Source organism: Pelophylax lessonae (genome assembly GCF_965119305.1).
Source record: "Pelophylax lessonae genome assembly, chromosome: 1".
NCBI lineage: Eukaryota > Metazoa > Chordata > Amphibia > Anura > Ranidae > Pelophylax > Pelophylax lessonae.
The window spans coordinates 179,771,650-179,789,343 of NC_138768.1; the positions used below are offsets into that span (position 1 = coordinate 179,771,650).

Sequence of the window (17,694 nt, forward strand, 5' to 3'; positions counted from 1 at the left end):
GAGTAGGGGGGGTATGGAACAGGCAGCACCCTCAAACCTTCAGAAGTATGAGATGAACCCCAACAACTTGGAAAGGTGGATCTCTCTCACACGTACCAACACAGACTATCCCCCAATTTAACTGATCCCCAAAGGTTTTTGATTAAATAGCGGAATAGAAAATATGATCCAAAAAAAGTGTATGTATATCACACGTACACAACCACACTAGGCCCCAATTACTATTGTTTGTACCCCTAAAAGGCTAGATGAGGAGTAGGGGGAGTATGGAACAGGCAGCACCCTCAAATCTTCAGAAGTATGAGATTGTGTTCACTGTACCCCACAAAGATTGAGTTCACTGCACCCCACAATGATTGTGTTCACTGCACCCCACAAAGATTGTGTTCACTGCACCTCACAAAGATTGTGTTCACTGTACCCCCCAAAGATTGTGTTCACTGCACCCCACAAAGATTCTGTTCACTGTACCCCACAAAGATTGTGTTCACTGCACCCTAAAAGGATGTTGTTCACTGCACCCCACAAAGATTGTGTTCACTGCACCCTAAAAGGATGTTGTTCACTGCACCCCAAAAAGATTGTGTTCACTGTACCCCCCAAAGATTGTGTTCACTGCACCCCACAAAGATTGTGTTCACTGCACCCCAAAAAGATTGTGTTCACTGTACCCCCCAAAGATTGTGTTCACTGCACCCCAAAAAGATTGTGTTCACTGTACCCCCCAAAGATTGTGTTCACTGCACCCCACAAAGATTCTGTTCACTGTACCCCACAAAGATTGTGTTCACTGCACCCCAAAAAGATTGTGTTCACTGTACCCCCCCAAAGATTGTGTTCACTGCACCCCACAAAGATTCTGTTCACTGCACCCCACAAAGGATTTTGTTCACTGCACCCCAAAAAGATTGTGTTCACTGCACCCCAAAAAGGATTTTGATCACTGCACCCCAAAAAGGATGTTGTTCACTGCACCCCAAAAATGATTTTGTTCACTCCACCCCAAAAAGATTGTGTTCACTGCACCCCACAAAGATTGTGTTCACTGCACCCCAAAAAGATTGTGTTCACTGTACCCCCCAAAGATTGTGTTCACTGCACCCCACAAAGATTCTGTTCACTGTACCCCACAAAGATTGTGTTCACTGCACCCCAAAAAGATTGTGTTCACTGCACCCCAAAAAGGATGTTGTTCACTGCACCCCAAAAAGGATGTTGTTCACTCCACCCCAAAAAGATTGTGTTCACTGCACCCCACAAAGATTGTGTTCACTGCACCCCAAAAAGATTGTGTTCACTGCACCCCAAAAATGATTTTGTTCACTGCACCCCAAAAAGGATTTTGTTCACTGCACCCCAAAAAGGATGTTGTTCACTCCACCCCAAAAAGATTGTGTTCACTGCACCCCAAAAAGATTGTGTTCACTGCACCCCACAAAGGATTTTGTTCACTGCACCCCAAAAAGATTGTGTTCACTGCACCCCAAAAAGGATGTTGTTCACTGCACCCCAAAAAGGATTTTGTTCACTGCACCCCAAAAAGATTGTGTTCACTGCACCCCACAAAGGATTTTGTTCACTGCACCCCACAAAGATTGTGTTCACTGCACACCAAAAAGGATTGTGTTCACTGCACCCCAAAAAGATTTTGTTCACTGCACCCCAAAAAGATTGTGTTCACTGCAGCCCAAAAAGATTGTGTTCACTGCAGCCCAAAAAGATTGTGTTCACTGCAGCCCAAAAAGATTGTGTTCACTGCAGCTCACACACAGAAAAATGGATGTGGATCACTGACACCTGCCTATCTCCAATCCCACACCACACAGCAATATCGATTGTAGTTTGTAGAACACAGTTTCCCTAAAATTCAGCAGACTCTGTCCCTAACAGGATTGAGAAGAGATCGTAGATCAGGATTGAGTGCAGATTCACCCCACCCCCCACACAGCAATATCGATTGTAGTTTGTAGAAGACACTGACCCTATAATTCAGCAGACTCTATCCCTAAAATGCCTACAACTCGCCCTGCCTAAACACTCCGACCTGTCCCTCAATTCTATCCGGACACAAATGGTTTTTTCCTGCCTATCTTTCCCTAATCAGCAGCCAGCACATTGATGTGTGCTCTGTCCCTTAGCTAAGCAGCAGAATGACGCTGCTGCGGCGGCTGCCTCGAACATATAAAGACTTGGTCACATGCTTCAGACGGCCAATCACAGCTACTAAGACATTTGCAGGCATGGCTGGGATGGCTTAAGGCACACCAGTTAAACGATTGTTGATTGGCTGTTGAAAGCCCGCCATGAAAAGAGCGCCAAAGCATGCAAAACCCGGAAATAAAACGACCGAACACGGATTTTTACCCGAACATACAGTAAAGTGTCCGTGTCCGTGTTCGGGTAAAAAAAATCCAATTATTCGGTACGAACACGAATAATACAGTCCGTGTTCGCTCAACACTACTCACCTCTGTTGCTGCAGCATTAGTCCAATGCTGCAGTTGTCCCCCACTGGCTCTAACGCTGGGAACTGAATAATCATATGACCACTGATTGCTCAGTTCTCTGTCTTCAGTGAGCAAAGAGCGATGACTGTTGGGCACCGCTCTCTGCTCTGCCCCTCCAGCACTTACTGGAACATGGGGCTGTGGAAGGGGGCGGAAGCATCTTGCTCCCCTTTATTTATTGCAATTACAGTTTATTGCATACACATCTAATTATACATGAGCCCACACATTGGTCTAGGTCATTTAACCACTTGCTGACCAGCCGCTGCACTTTTACTGCGGGAGGTCGGCTCTATTAGGCAAAATGACATACCTGTACGTCAATTCGTGTAATAGCCAGTGGGGTGCGTGTCCGCTGATTGGCCAGAGAGGGAGCCAATCAGCAGGTCCAGCGGATGCGATGTCCGCCGGCCACCTGCGATCGCTCCCCAAAGAGACAGAGTGGCAGCATGCCTATGTAAACAAGGCAGACCGCCGTTATGTCACAGATGAACACAGGGATCCTGTGTTCCTGCTATTCAGGAACACAGATCTTTATGTTCATCCAAGGAGTCCATCCCCCACACAGTTAGAAAGCACCCCCTAGGGACATACTTAACCCTTTGATCGCCTCTGGTGTTAACCCCTTCCCTGCCAGTGTCTTTAGTACAGTAGCAGTGCATATTTTTTTAGCACTGATCACTGTAGTAATGTCAACAAAAAAGCAAAATTTTTTTTTTTTTTTTTTTGTAATGTCACTGGCCCCCTCAAAAGTATCAGTTCGGTGTCTGATCTGTCCGCCGCAATGTCGCAGTCCCGCTAAAAATTGCTGATCTGAAAAGGAATTGTTGCGGAATGAGCACACTAAATTGACTAGCTCCTACTATGGAGTCCTTCTTACTGGCGTGCCATCGCGCCTGGAGGCTATTAGAGCTGGGTGGACGAGAGACATCCCGGATATTTCGGACGATGATTGGGAAGAAGTGCTTGAAGTATATTTTAGGACGCCCATCTCGGCCAGGGACCGTCTGATACAATTACGTGTATTTCATAGGACCTATTATACTCCTCATCGGTTGTTTCTGATGAAGCAGAGGCCCACGCCGCTTGTCATAAATGTGGGGGGGGGACCAGGGAAAATTGCTTCATATGTTGTGGAGTTGTCCGAAGGTTAGACCTTTCTGGTCCCAGGTTACGCACTTTCTCTCAACCTCCCTGGACTTCCCTAATGTCTGCAGCCCTAAGTCGTGCTTACTGGGGATTTTCGGGGAGATTGACCTCCGCACCCACCAGAAACAGCTTCTCCGACTCTTGTTGTTTTATGCCAGGAAAACTATAGTGATGCAATGGATACAGGTGGACAGGATTCCACTTGATCTCTGGAAAAATTTGATCAACCAAGTCCTACCTTTGTATAAGATGACCTATGAAGCCAGGGGCTGTCCAAAAAAATTCCTGAAAGTTTGGGGTCCTTGGGTTGCTTTATTTGATACGTGCAGCTCTACGCTGCTCTGAATGTAGGGGCTGTCCGGGTACAGGGGGGTCGGTTCTGGGCCCACGCTCCGCTGATGACTAGGGATGTAACTCTGACCACCACCTGCATTTCCTGCTGAGTTGCTTTTTTTTCTGTATGTAAAGAGCATGTGTTATATGTGTTATGAACGAGGATATCTGCTATTATCTTGGCAATTTTGTGAATCTCTGTTTTTACATATCTATGGGTTATCCTTTATCTATATTGAACCAGTGTGATATTTCGCAGATGACCTGTACTTTTCAATGATTCTCGGTATTTCCACTGTTTTGCAGTTTTAATGTACTGTTCATGTGATAAAATCAATAAAACGCAGTTTAAAAAAAAAAAATTGCTGATCTATTGCTAGTAAAAAAAATAAATAGAAATACCATAAATCTATCCCCTAGTTTGTAGAAGCTATAACTTTTGCTGAAACCAATCAATATACATTTTTTTGCCAAAAATATGTGGCAGAATACATATTGGGCTAAAATGTTGAAAAATTTCGATTTTAAAATTTTTTTTATTGGGAATATTTTATAGCAGAATATATATATATATTATATATATTTTTTTTCAGAAATGTCTTTGTTTTTTTGTTTATAGAGCAAAAAATAAAAAAAATGCAGAGATGATCAAATGCCACCAAAAGAAAGCTCTATTTGTGGGACATCAATTTTATTTTGGTACAGCGTCGCATTACCGGGCAATTGTCAGTTAAAATACTGCAGTGCCATATCACAAAAAAATGGCATGATCATTAAGGGGGTAAAACCTTCCGGTCCAGAAGTGGTAAATGAAGTGACGCCCTATATAGTTACCATTGGGGTTTTTGTTTGTAATTTTCTTTACCTGTACTAGAAAATGAAGAGAACATCACAGATAAGGCTCGGGATCTTCTGAGAATCTTGGCACCATTTCAGACTGGCTCTAATTCTTTGGCCACACTGCTTTGTGATATCACATTATAATGTTATTTTATTGACAATTCAACTGCAGACATTTCTCTTCTTACCTGTATCCTCCTTGTACAAGTGCTGCAAGGAAAAGGCCATGAGTGTCTTATGATAAACAGGACTTGATCATTGGACAAAATGCGGCCAAGGTCTATCCATCTGAGTCTGCACTTTGTATTGGGGGGGAGGGGCAAAAATCAGGACAATCTCTCCATCATGCCTGGAATGTTTGTAAAGGTGACACAATCCCATATGTTTTAGCAATGTTCTGTCCCAGTTGAGTGTCTACTAAGCAGAGATGAATTTTAGCTCAGTTAAGTTCCTGACAACAGCCTGGTTATACGACATGGGAAATGAAATATGTATTATCTGCCTGGCTTTCTAGGTTTTTAGGACACATGAATTCCTGGAATGTACAATATTTATGCTAAAGGATGCTGACACTTCTAAGCCAATTTATATGTGCATTGTTATAAAAAAAATAAAATTCAGTTTAAATTTTACACGTGTGGAAACCATGGGCTTTACATTTTGCATGGAAATATACAGCTGCATTTAAAAAATAACTGCTTTTTAGGGTATAGGGTATGACTGGGTATATTACGAGCAAGTGTGAAGTAAAGTAGTTATAAACCTGTGAAACAAAAATGAACAAAGCATATCCTTCTATAGTGTGTTCTTGCCTCTGTTCAAAGCGCCTAGTTTGGTTCCTATCTCCTCTCTCCTTCTTCTGATATCTGCATGAGTAACTTCCGAAAGGCTATGCTGACACCAGATAATCACTGAAGATGGCCCAGCTCCCCTCTAGCACACAGCAGGTGATTGATAGCCTCAGCTATGCATACTTTCCTAAGGCTGGCCATACATGGATCGAATTTTAAAAATGTCCCTCCATTCCTCTTTCCTCCTCATGTGTCCCTCATTTTGGTCTGATCTATATAGTTGTATATAAAATGCATTATTTATCTTTCAAAAAGTGTTTTCCAGTGCTAAACTATTCATCCAATTTCTAAATTGCTGTATCTGTAAATTTCAAAAAGCCAGTATAAAGTAGTAGTAATAATATTAGTGGTAAAAAAAAAAGCAATTGTGGGTTTAAAGTGGAGCTCCACCCAAAAGGGGTAGCTCCATTTGTTTGCTTCCTCCGCTGCCACGTTTGGCACCTTTTGGGGGGGGGGTGCGGCTACCTGTTTTTGACAGGTACCCATCCACACTTCCTGGAGACCTTACCATGGCGAGGTCCTCCGGAAGTTTAGCCCCTCTCCTCCTTCCACCACCGCCAGGCCATTTATAAAGCCCAGCACACTTTGCGCATGTGCAGTAGGGGGGTCGGCTGTGAAGCTACAAGGCTTCACTGCCAGTTTCCCTTAGTCGGGATGGTGGCAGCAGCACCTGAGAGCTGATTGAAAAATCAGCTGGGGTGCCAACATCGCGGGATCGATGGACAGGTAAGTGTCCTGATATTAAAAGTCAGCAGCTACAGTATTTGCAGCTGCTGACTTTACATTTTTTGGTATAATTCTCTTTTAAGGGGGGTGTGGCAGGGGGTGTGTCCTGTGCCTACATACGTTTGCTAATAGGTGTCCCTGGTTCCCATCTCAAAAAGTTGGGATGTATGAATATATAAGGCATTTCAAACTATGTGAACCACAAATGACCCAGCAAAAAGTATTTATTATACTAAAGAGGACCTAGAGATGTTAGATTTTTAAACTTTACTGGCGTTTAAAACTGAACTCCACAGGAAAAAAGTTCTCCCTTGCAGGAAGGCTGCCCCCCACACTGCAAAGATTAAAGTGATTGTAAAGTCTCAGTTTTTTTTGTATAAAAATAGAAAACATGTTATACTTACCTCCTCTATGCAGTTGGTTGTGCACAGAGCAGCCCCGATCCTCCTCTTCTGGGGTCCCTCTTCGGTGCTCCTGGCTCCTCCCTCCTGTTGAGTGCCCCCACAGCAAGCAGCATGCTATGGGGCACCTGAGCCGAACTGCAGCTCCATGTATCCATTCAGACACGGAGCCGTGGTTGGGCCCCACCGCTCTCTCTACTCATTGGCTAACTGACATTGATTGACAGCAGTGGGAGTCAATGGCACCACTGCTGTTTGTCAGCCAATCAGGTGGGAGAGTCCCAGACAGCCGAGGCACTCGTGGACATCGCGTGATCGAGAGGAGGCTCATGTAAGTATTAGGGGGTCTGAGTGGGACTGCTGCACACTGCTGCACACAGAAGACTTTTTTTATCTTAATGCATAGAATGCTTTAAGATAAAAAACTTTCTGCCTTTACAAACACTTTAAATGTTCATTATTGTCTAGGCTACTGGGAAAAGAAGTTTTACTTACCTGATCTCCTGCTTCTGCAGGCTTCCTCCAGACTGTAGGACTGGTCCTTAGAGTCTCCTAATTGGATGTGAGGGTGACGAAGGACAGTCCACAAGCTGGAGCGTAAGGAATAAGAGAGCACTGGCTGCTGGGGGAGCAAGGGACCAGGTAACTAAAAGAGCTTTTTCTGATACCCTGGACCTAAACAACATTTAACCCTTGCAGTGTGGGGGGCAGACCCACTGCTAGGGAGGTTTTTTGTTTTCTCTGGAAACTAGCTTTAAAGTGTTTTAAAGTCTTACCATTGAAAGTCTTTGTTTTATCTGTTTTATAGGTAGTAAAAAGCAATGTACACAGGCCTTCTCTGTAAACTACAGAACACCTTCCTCTTATGTTGTGGAGCTGAGGAGTGGGTGAGGGGGTGTTTTGTAGTTCACAAAGATGACCTGGGAGAATTGCTGACACCAAAAAGAAAACAAAGAGGGAGAGATAGTTCTACTACCTAAATGTAGTATGTTTTATCATGGTCACGTGATAGTTTAAATTTTTGGGGTTATATTTGAGATCTGCAAAGAGAGATCACACAAACACTTGTAGGTATAGCATAAAAAGTGGTTATAAAGGTAGAAGTTTTTTTTATCTTAATGCATTCTATGCAATAAGATAAAAAACCTTTTGTGTGCAGCAGTCCTCCTCAGCTCCCCTAATACTTACCTGAGCCCCATCTCTATCCAGTGATGTGCACGAGTGCCTCTGCTGTCCGGGACTCGTCCTCCTTATTGGCTGAGACACAGCAGAACCACCGTTGGCTCCAACTGCTGTCAACCAAGGGCAGTTAGCCAATCAGGAGACGGGGCGGGGCTGGGCCACGGCTCCATTTTTGATTGGACACAGGGAGCTTCAGCTCGGTTCGGGTGGCCCAAAAGCAAGCTGCTTGCTCTGGGGGCACTCGGCAGGAGGGAGGAGCCAGGAGCATCGTACAGTGACCCGAGAAAAAGAGGATCTGGGCTGCTCTGTGAAAAACCATTTCACAGAGCAAGTAATACACATGCTTGTTATTTTTAAAGAAAAAAATTTGACTTTTGTATTACTTTAATTAAGTACTGACAGATGCAGATAACACATGTATGAGTATTAGAAAAAAATAACAAGAATACTTAAGTAAAGATGCCTTTTCTACCACGGGCCCCTCCATCTTATATGGCATGGCAGTGATGATCAGATTCATACACATACATGAGGCAAAGTAATTACTACAAGTTTTATCTTTAGTATGTATATAAGACTCGAATGTAAGAAAATGGCCAACCCACCCCTTCTGGAGCAACACAACTTTTTAAGGACTTGGTCATTTTGTAATGACATTCTTTTGGTATGAAGTCAACTTTAATAGGGAAATATGAAATTTCCCTATCAATTTATTAAAACTCTAAAAAATAAAAAGTATACATTGCACTCACATGTAAAATCAATATACAAGCACATCTTTCAAGTCTTCAGTAGGTGGCAGTATACCAGGTGATCAGTGATGTTACAGTAGGCCCAGTGCTGTATTTTGGCCTAGGCCAACAAGGCCCAGGCCTAGGGCAGCACTTTGCAGAGGGGCAGCAAAAAAGCCACCCCCACCACCTGAGACTCTATTGGCCACTGGTTGCTAGAACCACCTCTCTCACCCCCCTCTCTCTCTTACTCGCCCCCCTTTCTCACTCTCTCACCCCTTCTCTTTCTCTCCCTCCCTTTTACCTCCCTCTCTCTTTCTCTCCCCCTCTCTCTCTCGCTCTCATCTCCCTCTGTCATCCCCCTCTCTCATCCCCCCTCTCACTCTCTCTCATCCCCATTCTCTCTCGCTCTCTCTCTCTCTCGTCCCCTTTCTCTCTCTCTCTCTCTCGCTCATCCCCCCTCTCTCACTCATCCCCCCTGTCTCTCTCATCCCCCCACTCTCTCATCCCCCCCACTCTCTCATCCCCCCACTCTCTCACCCCCCCACTTTCTCATCCCCCCACTCTCTCATCCCCCCACTCTCTCTCTCATCCCCCCTCTCTCTCTCTTCGATTCCCCTCTCTCTCTCTCTCTCATCCCCCCTCTCTCACCCCCCTCTCTCTTTACCTCCCTCACCCAACCCTTCTCTCTCTCTCCCTCCCTCACCCAATCCCTCTCTCTCTCTCTTTCATCCCCCTTTCTCTCCCTCCCTCACCCACCCCCCTCTCTCTCTCCCTCATCTACCCTCTCTCTCCCACCCCCTCTCATCCCCCCTCTCGTGAGATCTCAGGGGTTCATGCTGGGACTTGTAGTCCTTCAATTTTGGAGGAAGACACATCCATTAAAAAAGGAGTGGGGAAATTTATATGGGAAGGGCGCCCAATTTTAGCCTTGCCTAGGGCAGCACAAAACCAAAATACACCACTGAGTAGGCCCCTCTAGCTGGATGTGATGTCAGATATCAGGATCCATGAAATATACCATGAAGCACACCAGGAAAAACAGCAGATGAACCAGCAGCATGTAAAAAATTAATGGTGGCTACTGGGGGCATGATGACATCATATGTGATATGACTGGGTGTGGCAACATGTTTTAGGTTGAGGAGCTCATTTGTCAAGCCTGTCCATTTGAATATAGCACCTGTATTTAAAGAGAAAGGGGGCAAACTACTTCTGCTGACCATGGGCTACAAGAAAATGGCTGCAGCTTAACTACATATGTATAAAGGAATACATGCAAAAATATTTACATGCATTTAAGCTCAAGAAGCTTGTGTTTATAGATTTTCTGAATGTATGTAATAGACCGGGATTGTGTCCACAAGGACTCCTAAGAGGGGGGGGGGGACATGTTTTATTATAAAAAGAAAAATATTTTATCATAAAACCATGTGGGCAGAACTGATGCCCACATAATGAATACGTAAATTAATAATAATCTAAAGAAAAGTCAGAATAGTGTGACACAACAAAGGGAAATATACACAACTAAACAGCAAAGAATCATTTGAAAATGGCAGAAATTTGCATGAAAAACAAAGCCTAAAGATAATAGGCATCTATTGCAGTGAGATTAACGTTCTTTAAAGAGGAATATACACAAATAAACTAAAAGTATTTTAGACAACATTAATTCATATCGAGGAATTTGCAATAAGCAATATTAGGCGCCTATTGCTAAACAAAAATATTATAAAGAGGATAAAGCATAAATCAGCATAAAATAGTACATAGTTAAAGGGAAATGTACAAAACTCAGCATATATTTTAGGAACGTGGGCTAGAGCTTTCCAAGAACACCTGATAAAACATATTCTAAATTACATAAGAGGATCTTAAGGGCATGTGCATGTAAAGCATAAGTAAAAAAAAAAAAAAAAAATTGATATATCATAAATAACAGTATTGATTTCCAGTATTTCATTGAGACCTAAAGGCGACAACGTATTTAGTGTGTAAATCCAGTAGGATTCTCTCTCACAAAACATTTTTAAGCATTCTGCCTTAGTGACATTATTAAGGATGGCTTCTACAACCCAAACTTTAAGCCCATCTGTATTTTTGCCCAACAAGACAAATCCTATTCATTTCAATGGCCCCTGTTCACATCTGAGCGTTTTGACGTTTTAAGCAAAACGCCCAACGCTCAAAAAAGTACATGAGCTTCTTTTTGGGCAGATTACAGGCATTTTTATTTTTTTCCATTGGTTACTAGTCAACCTAAAAACGCCTGCACAAAAACGCCTGTAAAAACGCCTGTAAAACGCCTGAAAAAACGCCCATAAAAACGCCTGAAAAAATGCCTAAAAAACGCCTGTAAATAGCAACGCCAAAATGTGAACATAGCCTAAGTCCCCGTTCACACTGGGGCGACCTGTCAGGGGACCTGGTCACCTGACAGGTCGCCGTAGGTCGCTCGCCATAGAGAAGCTATGGACCCGTTCTAATAGGAGCGACACAAGTCGCTCCGACTTAGAAAAAGGGTCCAGAAAAAGCGCGCCGTGACCTATGAGGTCACCCCGGCAAGACGGATTGCCCCAGTGTGAATGGGGCCTAAAGGAAAGGAAAGAGTTGCTTGCTACTGCTGTAAATTGTAGCGATAAGAAAACCACATAGATTTTTTTGGCTGTTATCATTACTGTCAGCACTCCAGATCAGAGCATGAATAACTTATGAGCAACCACAATAACAATTAATATTTCTTCAGGTAAAGTGGGTCTAATGGAATATTTTCATTTTCCAGTATTTGCATGAAAACGGCATCGTTCACCGAGATCTCAAGCCAGAAAATCTCCTCTATGCTACTCCAGCACCAGATGCTCCTTTGAAAATTGGTAAGCCTTTTTATATACTTCTGTATTATATTCATATTGTTATTGGTACTGTACCAATAAGACAGCAGTGATGAGAAAAAAAATACTATAATTCATTCATGCAAATGCATATACATTGTATATCAATCATTATACCAATAAATACAGTAATGCTGTCTGATTAGATCTGTAGCATGTGTGAATATGTTTCTTTAGTCAGCAGATGCAGACTCATAAATGTAGACAAAAAGCTTAAAATACCAAGCGCTGAAACCATGAATCCATATAATGACATGGGTAAAGGTGGTATGGGTGTAAATGCCATACAGAGCTCTGGGCAGCTGTGGCAGCACTGGTAGAAGTGGCCAAACAAGAGAAAAAGCAACCCGCACAGTGCTCAGGGACTGTCAATAAACAATATCCATAGAGGACCAAAGTCTTACACCAGATGTATATTCCACATAATGAATGGAGAAACTGCCATTATAGGAGCAACATTTCACATTTATTCAGACATAGAAATGGTTTTAGAAACATATAAACGAGGACATGCAGTCTAATTGACCAACTCACTGACTGTGACCAGAGATCAACCGATCCTCGGTGTGCAACCCATGTGGAAAATAAACAACTCCTGGGGGGCAGGGCCGGTGTGGAAATAGCTGGATAAAGCACATGCATGCCAAACAGGCCATCACGGTAACCCCAGGGCTTGCGTTCCAACCCAGGCCTCCGTGTCTTCCTTACGCCCTACAGTTCCATCATAGCCTGTATTACCTCCAGAGCACCAACACGCCTGCCCAGTCTGCCGGCCCAGTATCTGCTTATCCCGAAGACACTGTTATCTTCTCTTTCCAACTATTTCCACACTGACCCAGACCCCCATAAGTTGTCCATTTTCCACATGGGCTGCACACTGAGGAGCAGCTATTCACTGGTCACAGTCAGTGAGTTGGCCAATTGGGTTGCATGTCCTGGTTTTTTTAAAGCCATTCCTATGTCCGAATAAATGTGAAATTTTGGGTATATCAATGGCAGTTTCTCCATACATTATGTGGAATATATATCTTGGTGTAAGACTTTGATCCTCCATGGATATTGTTTATTGGTTTATTGACAACCAGTCACTGAGCGCTATGGGTTGTTGCTCTTTTTAGACTCAGGAATGTACCATTTTTGTATTGGAGAATATTTCATTCTATCCTCAAAGACAGGACCTCTAAGAGTCATTTGACTGGTTTAAAAATTAGTCTGTTCCACCTCTTTCCTTCTAGTCTATAGGAGCAACAAGTACCCAAAGCTTATTGCAGTAGGTGCATGTAAGAAAAATCACTCTAACATATTTCAGCAGGATGTCCTGAAGGATAAAGTCAACTTCGGTAACATGTTAGATGTTGCACCCGTATTTAGGGTGTAACATGTAACATGATACTGTTAAGTACCCCCAGCTTACCCCTCACCCCATCCTACCCCCGTGACAGCAGGCGAAGGATCCTCTCCCCACACCTGCTGTCACATTTTCAAAACAGCGCAGCTATGCAGGGCTCCACCCACAGAACTCTGTGAATGAATGAACTACAAGTCCCATCTTCCACCACAGCAGACATACTTATAGTTTGAATGAGCTGTGAGAACACTGTTCAGCAGGCTCATAGTTAATTTATTTTTCCTTTAGTTTTGTAACAGAAAGCCTGTACAGGAATATGGGCATTGACATAGAGGAAGACTGTGCAGAAGTCTGACATTACAACCACAATCTGCTTATTACAGTTTCGATGCTTTTCAGGCTCCTGTAAAATAAATAAATAAATCCATATTTTTTTTAAAGTCATGTGCATTTATTATTTTTAAAGTGAACTTAGCCTTTAAATTTGTCTATATCATCATTTCCCAGCTGTATTTTGTACTTCCCACCACAGGTACTTACACTACCAACAATAACCTTTTCAGAATAACTGGTGCAACAAAGCAGAACTTTTGACTTTAAAGTCCCAACTCCAGAAAATCTGAATTCTCCTTTGCAGAACTGGCGTTAACTACTTGTTTATCATAGGGGAGGGCAGAATCACATTTACTCACCTGATTCTCTACTACCCTGGCAGATGGAGCTTCGCCATGCTCTAGTGGTGGACTGTCCTTAGGCTATCAACCCTGAATCCGTTTTCATGACGTCAGGACCTTATACCACTGGAGCATGGGGTAGAGGTCAATGTGGTCACCAGTCTAGCAGTACAGATGATCAGGTAAGTAAATCTTTGCTGTGCTCCCTTGACCTAAACAAGTAGTTAACTCTTGCAGTGGGGATTTCAGATTTGCTGGAGTAGATATAGTGAAGTTGTTGGATTCTGCCAATATAATTAATTAATTATTCTGAATAACAACTTATAGAGGATTCTGTGGAGGATTGTTGGCAATATTGTTATTAGATTAATTTGAATAACATAGATATACAGTCTTTGCCAGCAGTTTAATAACTCGTGTGAGCCTGGAAGCTTTAGAACTGTATGTGGGCAAACTTCATACAGAATATGCTAAATATTGTAAAAAATTTTTATCTTTTGTACATTGCATGCTATTAAAGTATAACCCCATTTAAAAAGTGATTTATGTATAGATATGGGGGAGAGGGACCCCATCTGCTGTCATAGGGGGAGGATTGGGGGGTGCAGGGGGAAAGGACTGCTGGAGCATGTTATACATTACACCCAAAATATGGTTCCCAAAGGTGAACTTAATTTACACTAATCATCTCCAACTAACCTCTCTTTCTCCTATTCCTTCCTTCTTATTTCCCTGCTATTTTTCTAACCATACATTTTTTTTAACTATTTTCCTTTTAATCTATTTTGTTTGTTAAAAAAAAAAAAGAAAAAGAAAGTAAAAAAACCTCCAAAAAGACCTGTATCTAAATCATAATTATTGTGTAATTTTATATGGGACAAATGTTAGAATAAATTGTTGAATTTTAGTAAAAGTATGTTTGTTTTGTCTATGAATTGCATAAAAAATTAAAATACCTTTTGCAAGGCGATGTCAGCAAAAGAAATCCTGTTTTTTCCTAGGAAAATTTTTATATTGCTGAATCAGTAGGCCCATAGCAGAAATGTAAAAAAATGCTCTGGTGCATAGGGGGTGGTACAGGTTTTTTTTTTTTTTTTTTTAAAGCCCGTAGCGTGTGCAACACACTCAAAAGACTCCACCCGGTGCATAAAAAAGTGCACACACACAAAGTGAGAACACAAAAAAGCACAGGGTGTGCGAAATCGTATGGTCTTCCCTCCGAAGAGGTAGGACCCGAAACCTCGATCCCCCGGGGCGCAAGACTCCTGACAGGGATTTAAGGTACTCATGGTCTGTCTGGCCGAAACCAGACAGACCCCGTTTTTCAGGGGGACTGCCGAAACAGCCCCCACCGAGTACTAAGTGGGGCTCCCCCGAAGGGAGACCCCATGAGAGAGGGCGAACTAAGCCAAAAGGCCATATCCACCCCCTCCCAAGACTCAAGGCTGGGCCCGAGGACCCACACACTCTAGTCGTGCAAATAAAGAAAAAAAGGTGAAAGTGCAGTGACAAACTCCAAAGAAAAGGACAAACAAACAAAGAAGTAGGGAAAGGGAAGTGGGGAAAGTGCAATGGTGCCATGTGAGGAACCAAGGCAGGCCTTCCAGCCGGAATAAAAAAATCCTCTGGTGCAAGCCAAAAGGCCTGTCCCAAGAGGCAGGTGCGAAAAAGGTGTGCATAGTGCAGTGACCAAGGAGCCGAAAAAACTCACAGCGAGCTGCCCCTCACCAGTGAGAAATTAAGGCACCCCTGGGCTGCCACCCCAGGGGCACTTACACTACGGGCTTTTTCCATCTCAGCCCCTGGCCAGACCGAGTGTAGCCTATCCACACCAGCAGACATCAGAACCTGGACAGCTTAGAGAGAGCTTGCCTACCACTGGGGACAGGCCTTTTGCAAGGCCAGATCAAAACCCAGGAGAGAAAGCCCTCCCCTCACCATCCTGTTCCTCAGCCCATTACATCCAGGAACAGTTCCACCGCCCCCCCCGAACCGGCTTTCCTGCCCCCTTCAAACTGGTTAGGACAGTTCAACCCATTCGAATCAGAAGGCGGCGGGCCCCACATGCTTTCCCAGATGACCTACTCCCCATACCTCAATACTCTGAGCGCTCCGGGTTTCGGTCATACTGGTACTAGCTAAGGCCCATACCAACTGATAAGAACAGATACTACACTTGATCTTAGCCAAAAGGGGGGTGGTACAGATGTGAGAGCTGAAGTGGTTATTACATTAATAACTCCAGCCAAATTATCTAGTTTTGGGCACAGTACCACTTTGGAGTTGTCTGATGCCTTGAGGAGATTTCCCCTCACTTCCTTCCCCAGTGACAACATTGTCACCACAAGAGGAAGTCATGAAAATCTTCAATGGAGGCAACAGGGAGCAGTAAAATATGTAAGAAGTTTTAATTCTTTCTCACTTTATTCAGGCTTAAAGTAACTTAGTATACTGTGTATGCTTCCACATATGTGACTTTATAGTCATGTGGGCTGCACAGATAAGAAAAAGGATCAAATTAAGAGCTTAGAAGGTAACTGAAATTGAGCATTCTCCATAGAGGACACCAGCTGGTCTACACAATCTCAGGCTGCAGTAGGGACACAGAGAAGATGGGAGGGACAGCTGAAGGCAGGATCAGCCATATATATTTTACTCTACACAAAACAAATGCTTTAGTGGCTTTTTGAGTATGAACATTCTGTTATGCAGCATGCAATGTGAGTTTTTCATACTCTGAGTTTAATGACACTTAAAAAAAAGGAAATGTTAATGGAATCCTGGCATTGGAGAATGTGGAAACTGTCATTACTTGTCTCCTGAACTGGCTACTTGCCTAGCTGTTATGCTGGGCCACTGACCTCAGTACCTTGAGTTAATATTTTGGAACAGGTTTGCAGATAATTATTTCTGATTTTCCTGATCTGCATTTTTCTGCAAGTTATAGAGTTTATGCCGTGAGCAGCAATTCAGAAAGCTAGTCATAAATGGATCAAACCTCTGTCCCGTGGGATAACTTCTCATTGCTCTCTCATAGTTGTCTGGTGCAGAATAAAGACAGTATTCACTACATGCACCAAACAGTCCAATGTAAAAAATGTTATAAGAGGGGCTCTGATCATCCCATAAACATGAAGAGAAGGAAACATAAAAAGGAAAGAGGAAGGCACCTCTAAGTACAGTGTAAACCATTTATTGGCATACAATTAAGAATCACTTACACAATAATTAGTGAGAGCAAGCATGAAGGGACATCACAGAGGTTTGTTCCTGAAACTCCCTTTCCCAGAAGCCGTCCAGCAGCATAGGGGGATGTAAAGGAGAGACATGGAGCACTAAGAGGAAGGTCTCGAACCGAGGTCCCGGTGGAACACATGCCTCGCTCGTAGACTGCAGGAAGTTAGTGACATCACGGGTGCAAAAACACATAGCGGAGCATGCGCAGTAACGCTCCTTCGTCAGACCAATCCTGATCTGGCGAAAGATCGTTACTACGCATGCTCCAAAACGCGTTACCACCCCAGTGACGTCACCACATTCCTGCGGTCCACGAGCGAGGTGTGTGTTCCACCGCAACCTCAGCTCAGGATCTTCCCCTTAGTGCTCCACGTCTCTCCTTTTCACCCCCCCCCCCCAGGCTGCTGGACGGCTTCTGGGAAAGGGAGCCTACAGGGAGTTTCTGGAACGAACCTCTGTGATGTCTCTTCATGCCTGCTCTCACGAATAATCGTGTGAGTGATTCTTAATTGTATGCCAATAAATGGTTTACACTGTACTTACAGGCGCCTTCCTCTTTCCTTTTTATGTTACCTTTTGGAGCGTGCTTCTGCTCTCTGGAAGAGCAGCCCTGGGGACAGCAAAGATACCATTTACCCACACGGGAGGCCAACATCGTCTGCTGAAAAGACTGATTGCTCCTACAGAAGTGCCCTTTGATCCTTATATATTTGTACATAAACATGAAGAGATCTATTGTATGGAACATCTTACTTTACTTTTCTTACTTACAATTCTGCCAGTAAAGGATTATGCAAATGGAACCCCTATGTACAAAAAAA

At 43.4% G+C, this 17,694-nt stretch overlaps 1 protein-coding gene across 1 annotated transcript in view; it reads left to right on the forward strand.

Annotated features, from left to right (window-relative positions):
* Positions 1-17,694, forward strand: part of CAMK4 (calcium/calmodulin dependent protein kinase IV) — a 295,961-nt gene that overhangs the window by 206,749 nt on the left and 71,518 nt on the right. The window contains exon 6 of the mRNA XM_082243470.1: positions 11,506-11,596. Coding sequence (XP_082099596.1) covers positions 11,506-11,596 — 91 coding nt within the window. The remainder of the gene's footprint in view (positions 1-11,505; positions 11,597-17,694) is intronic.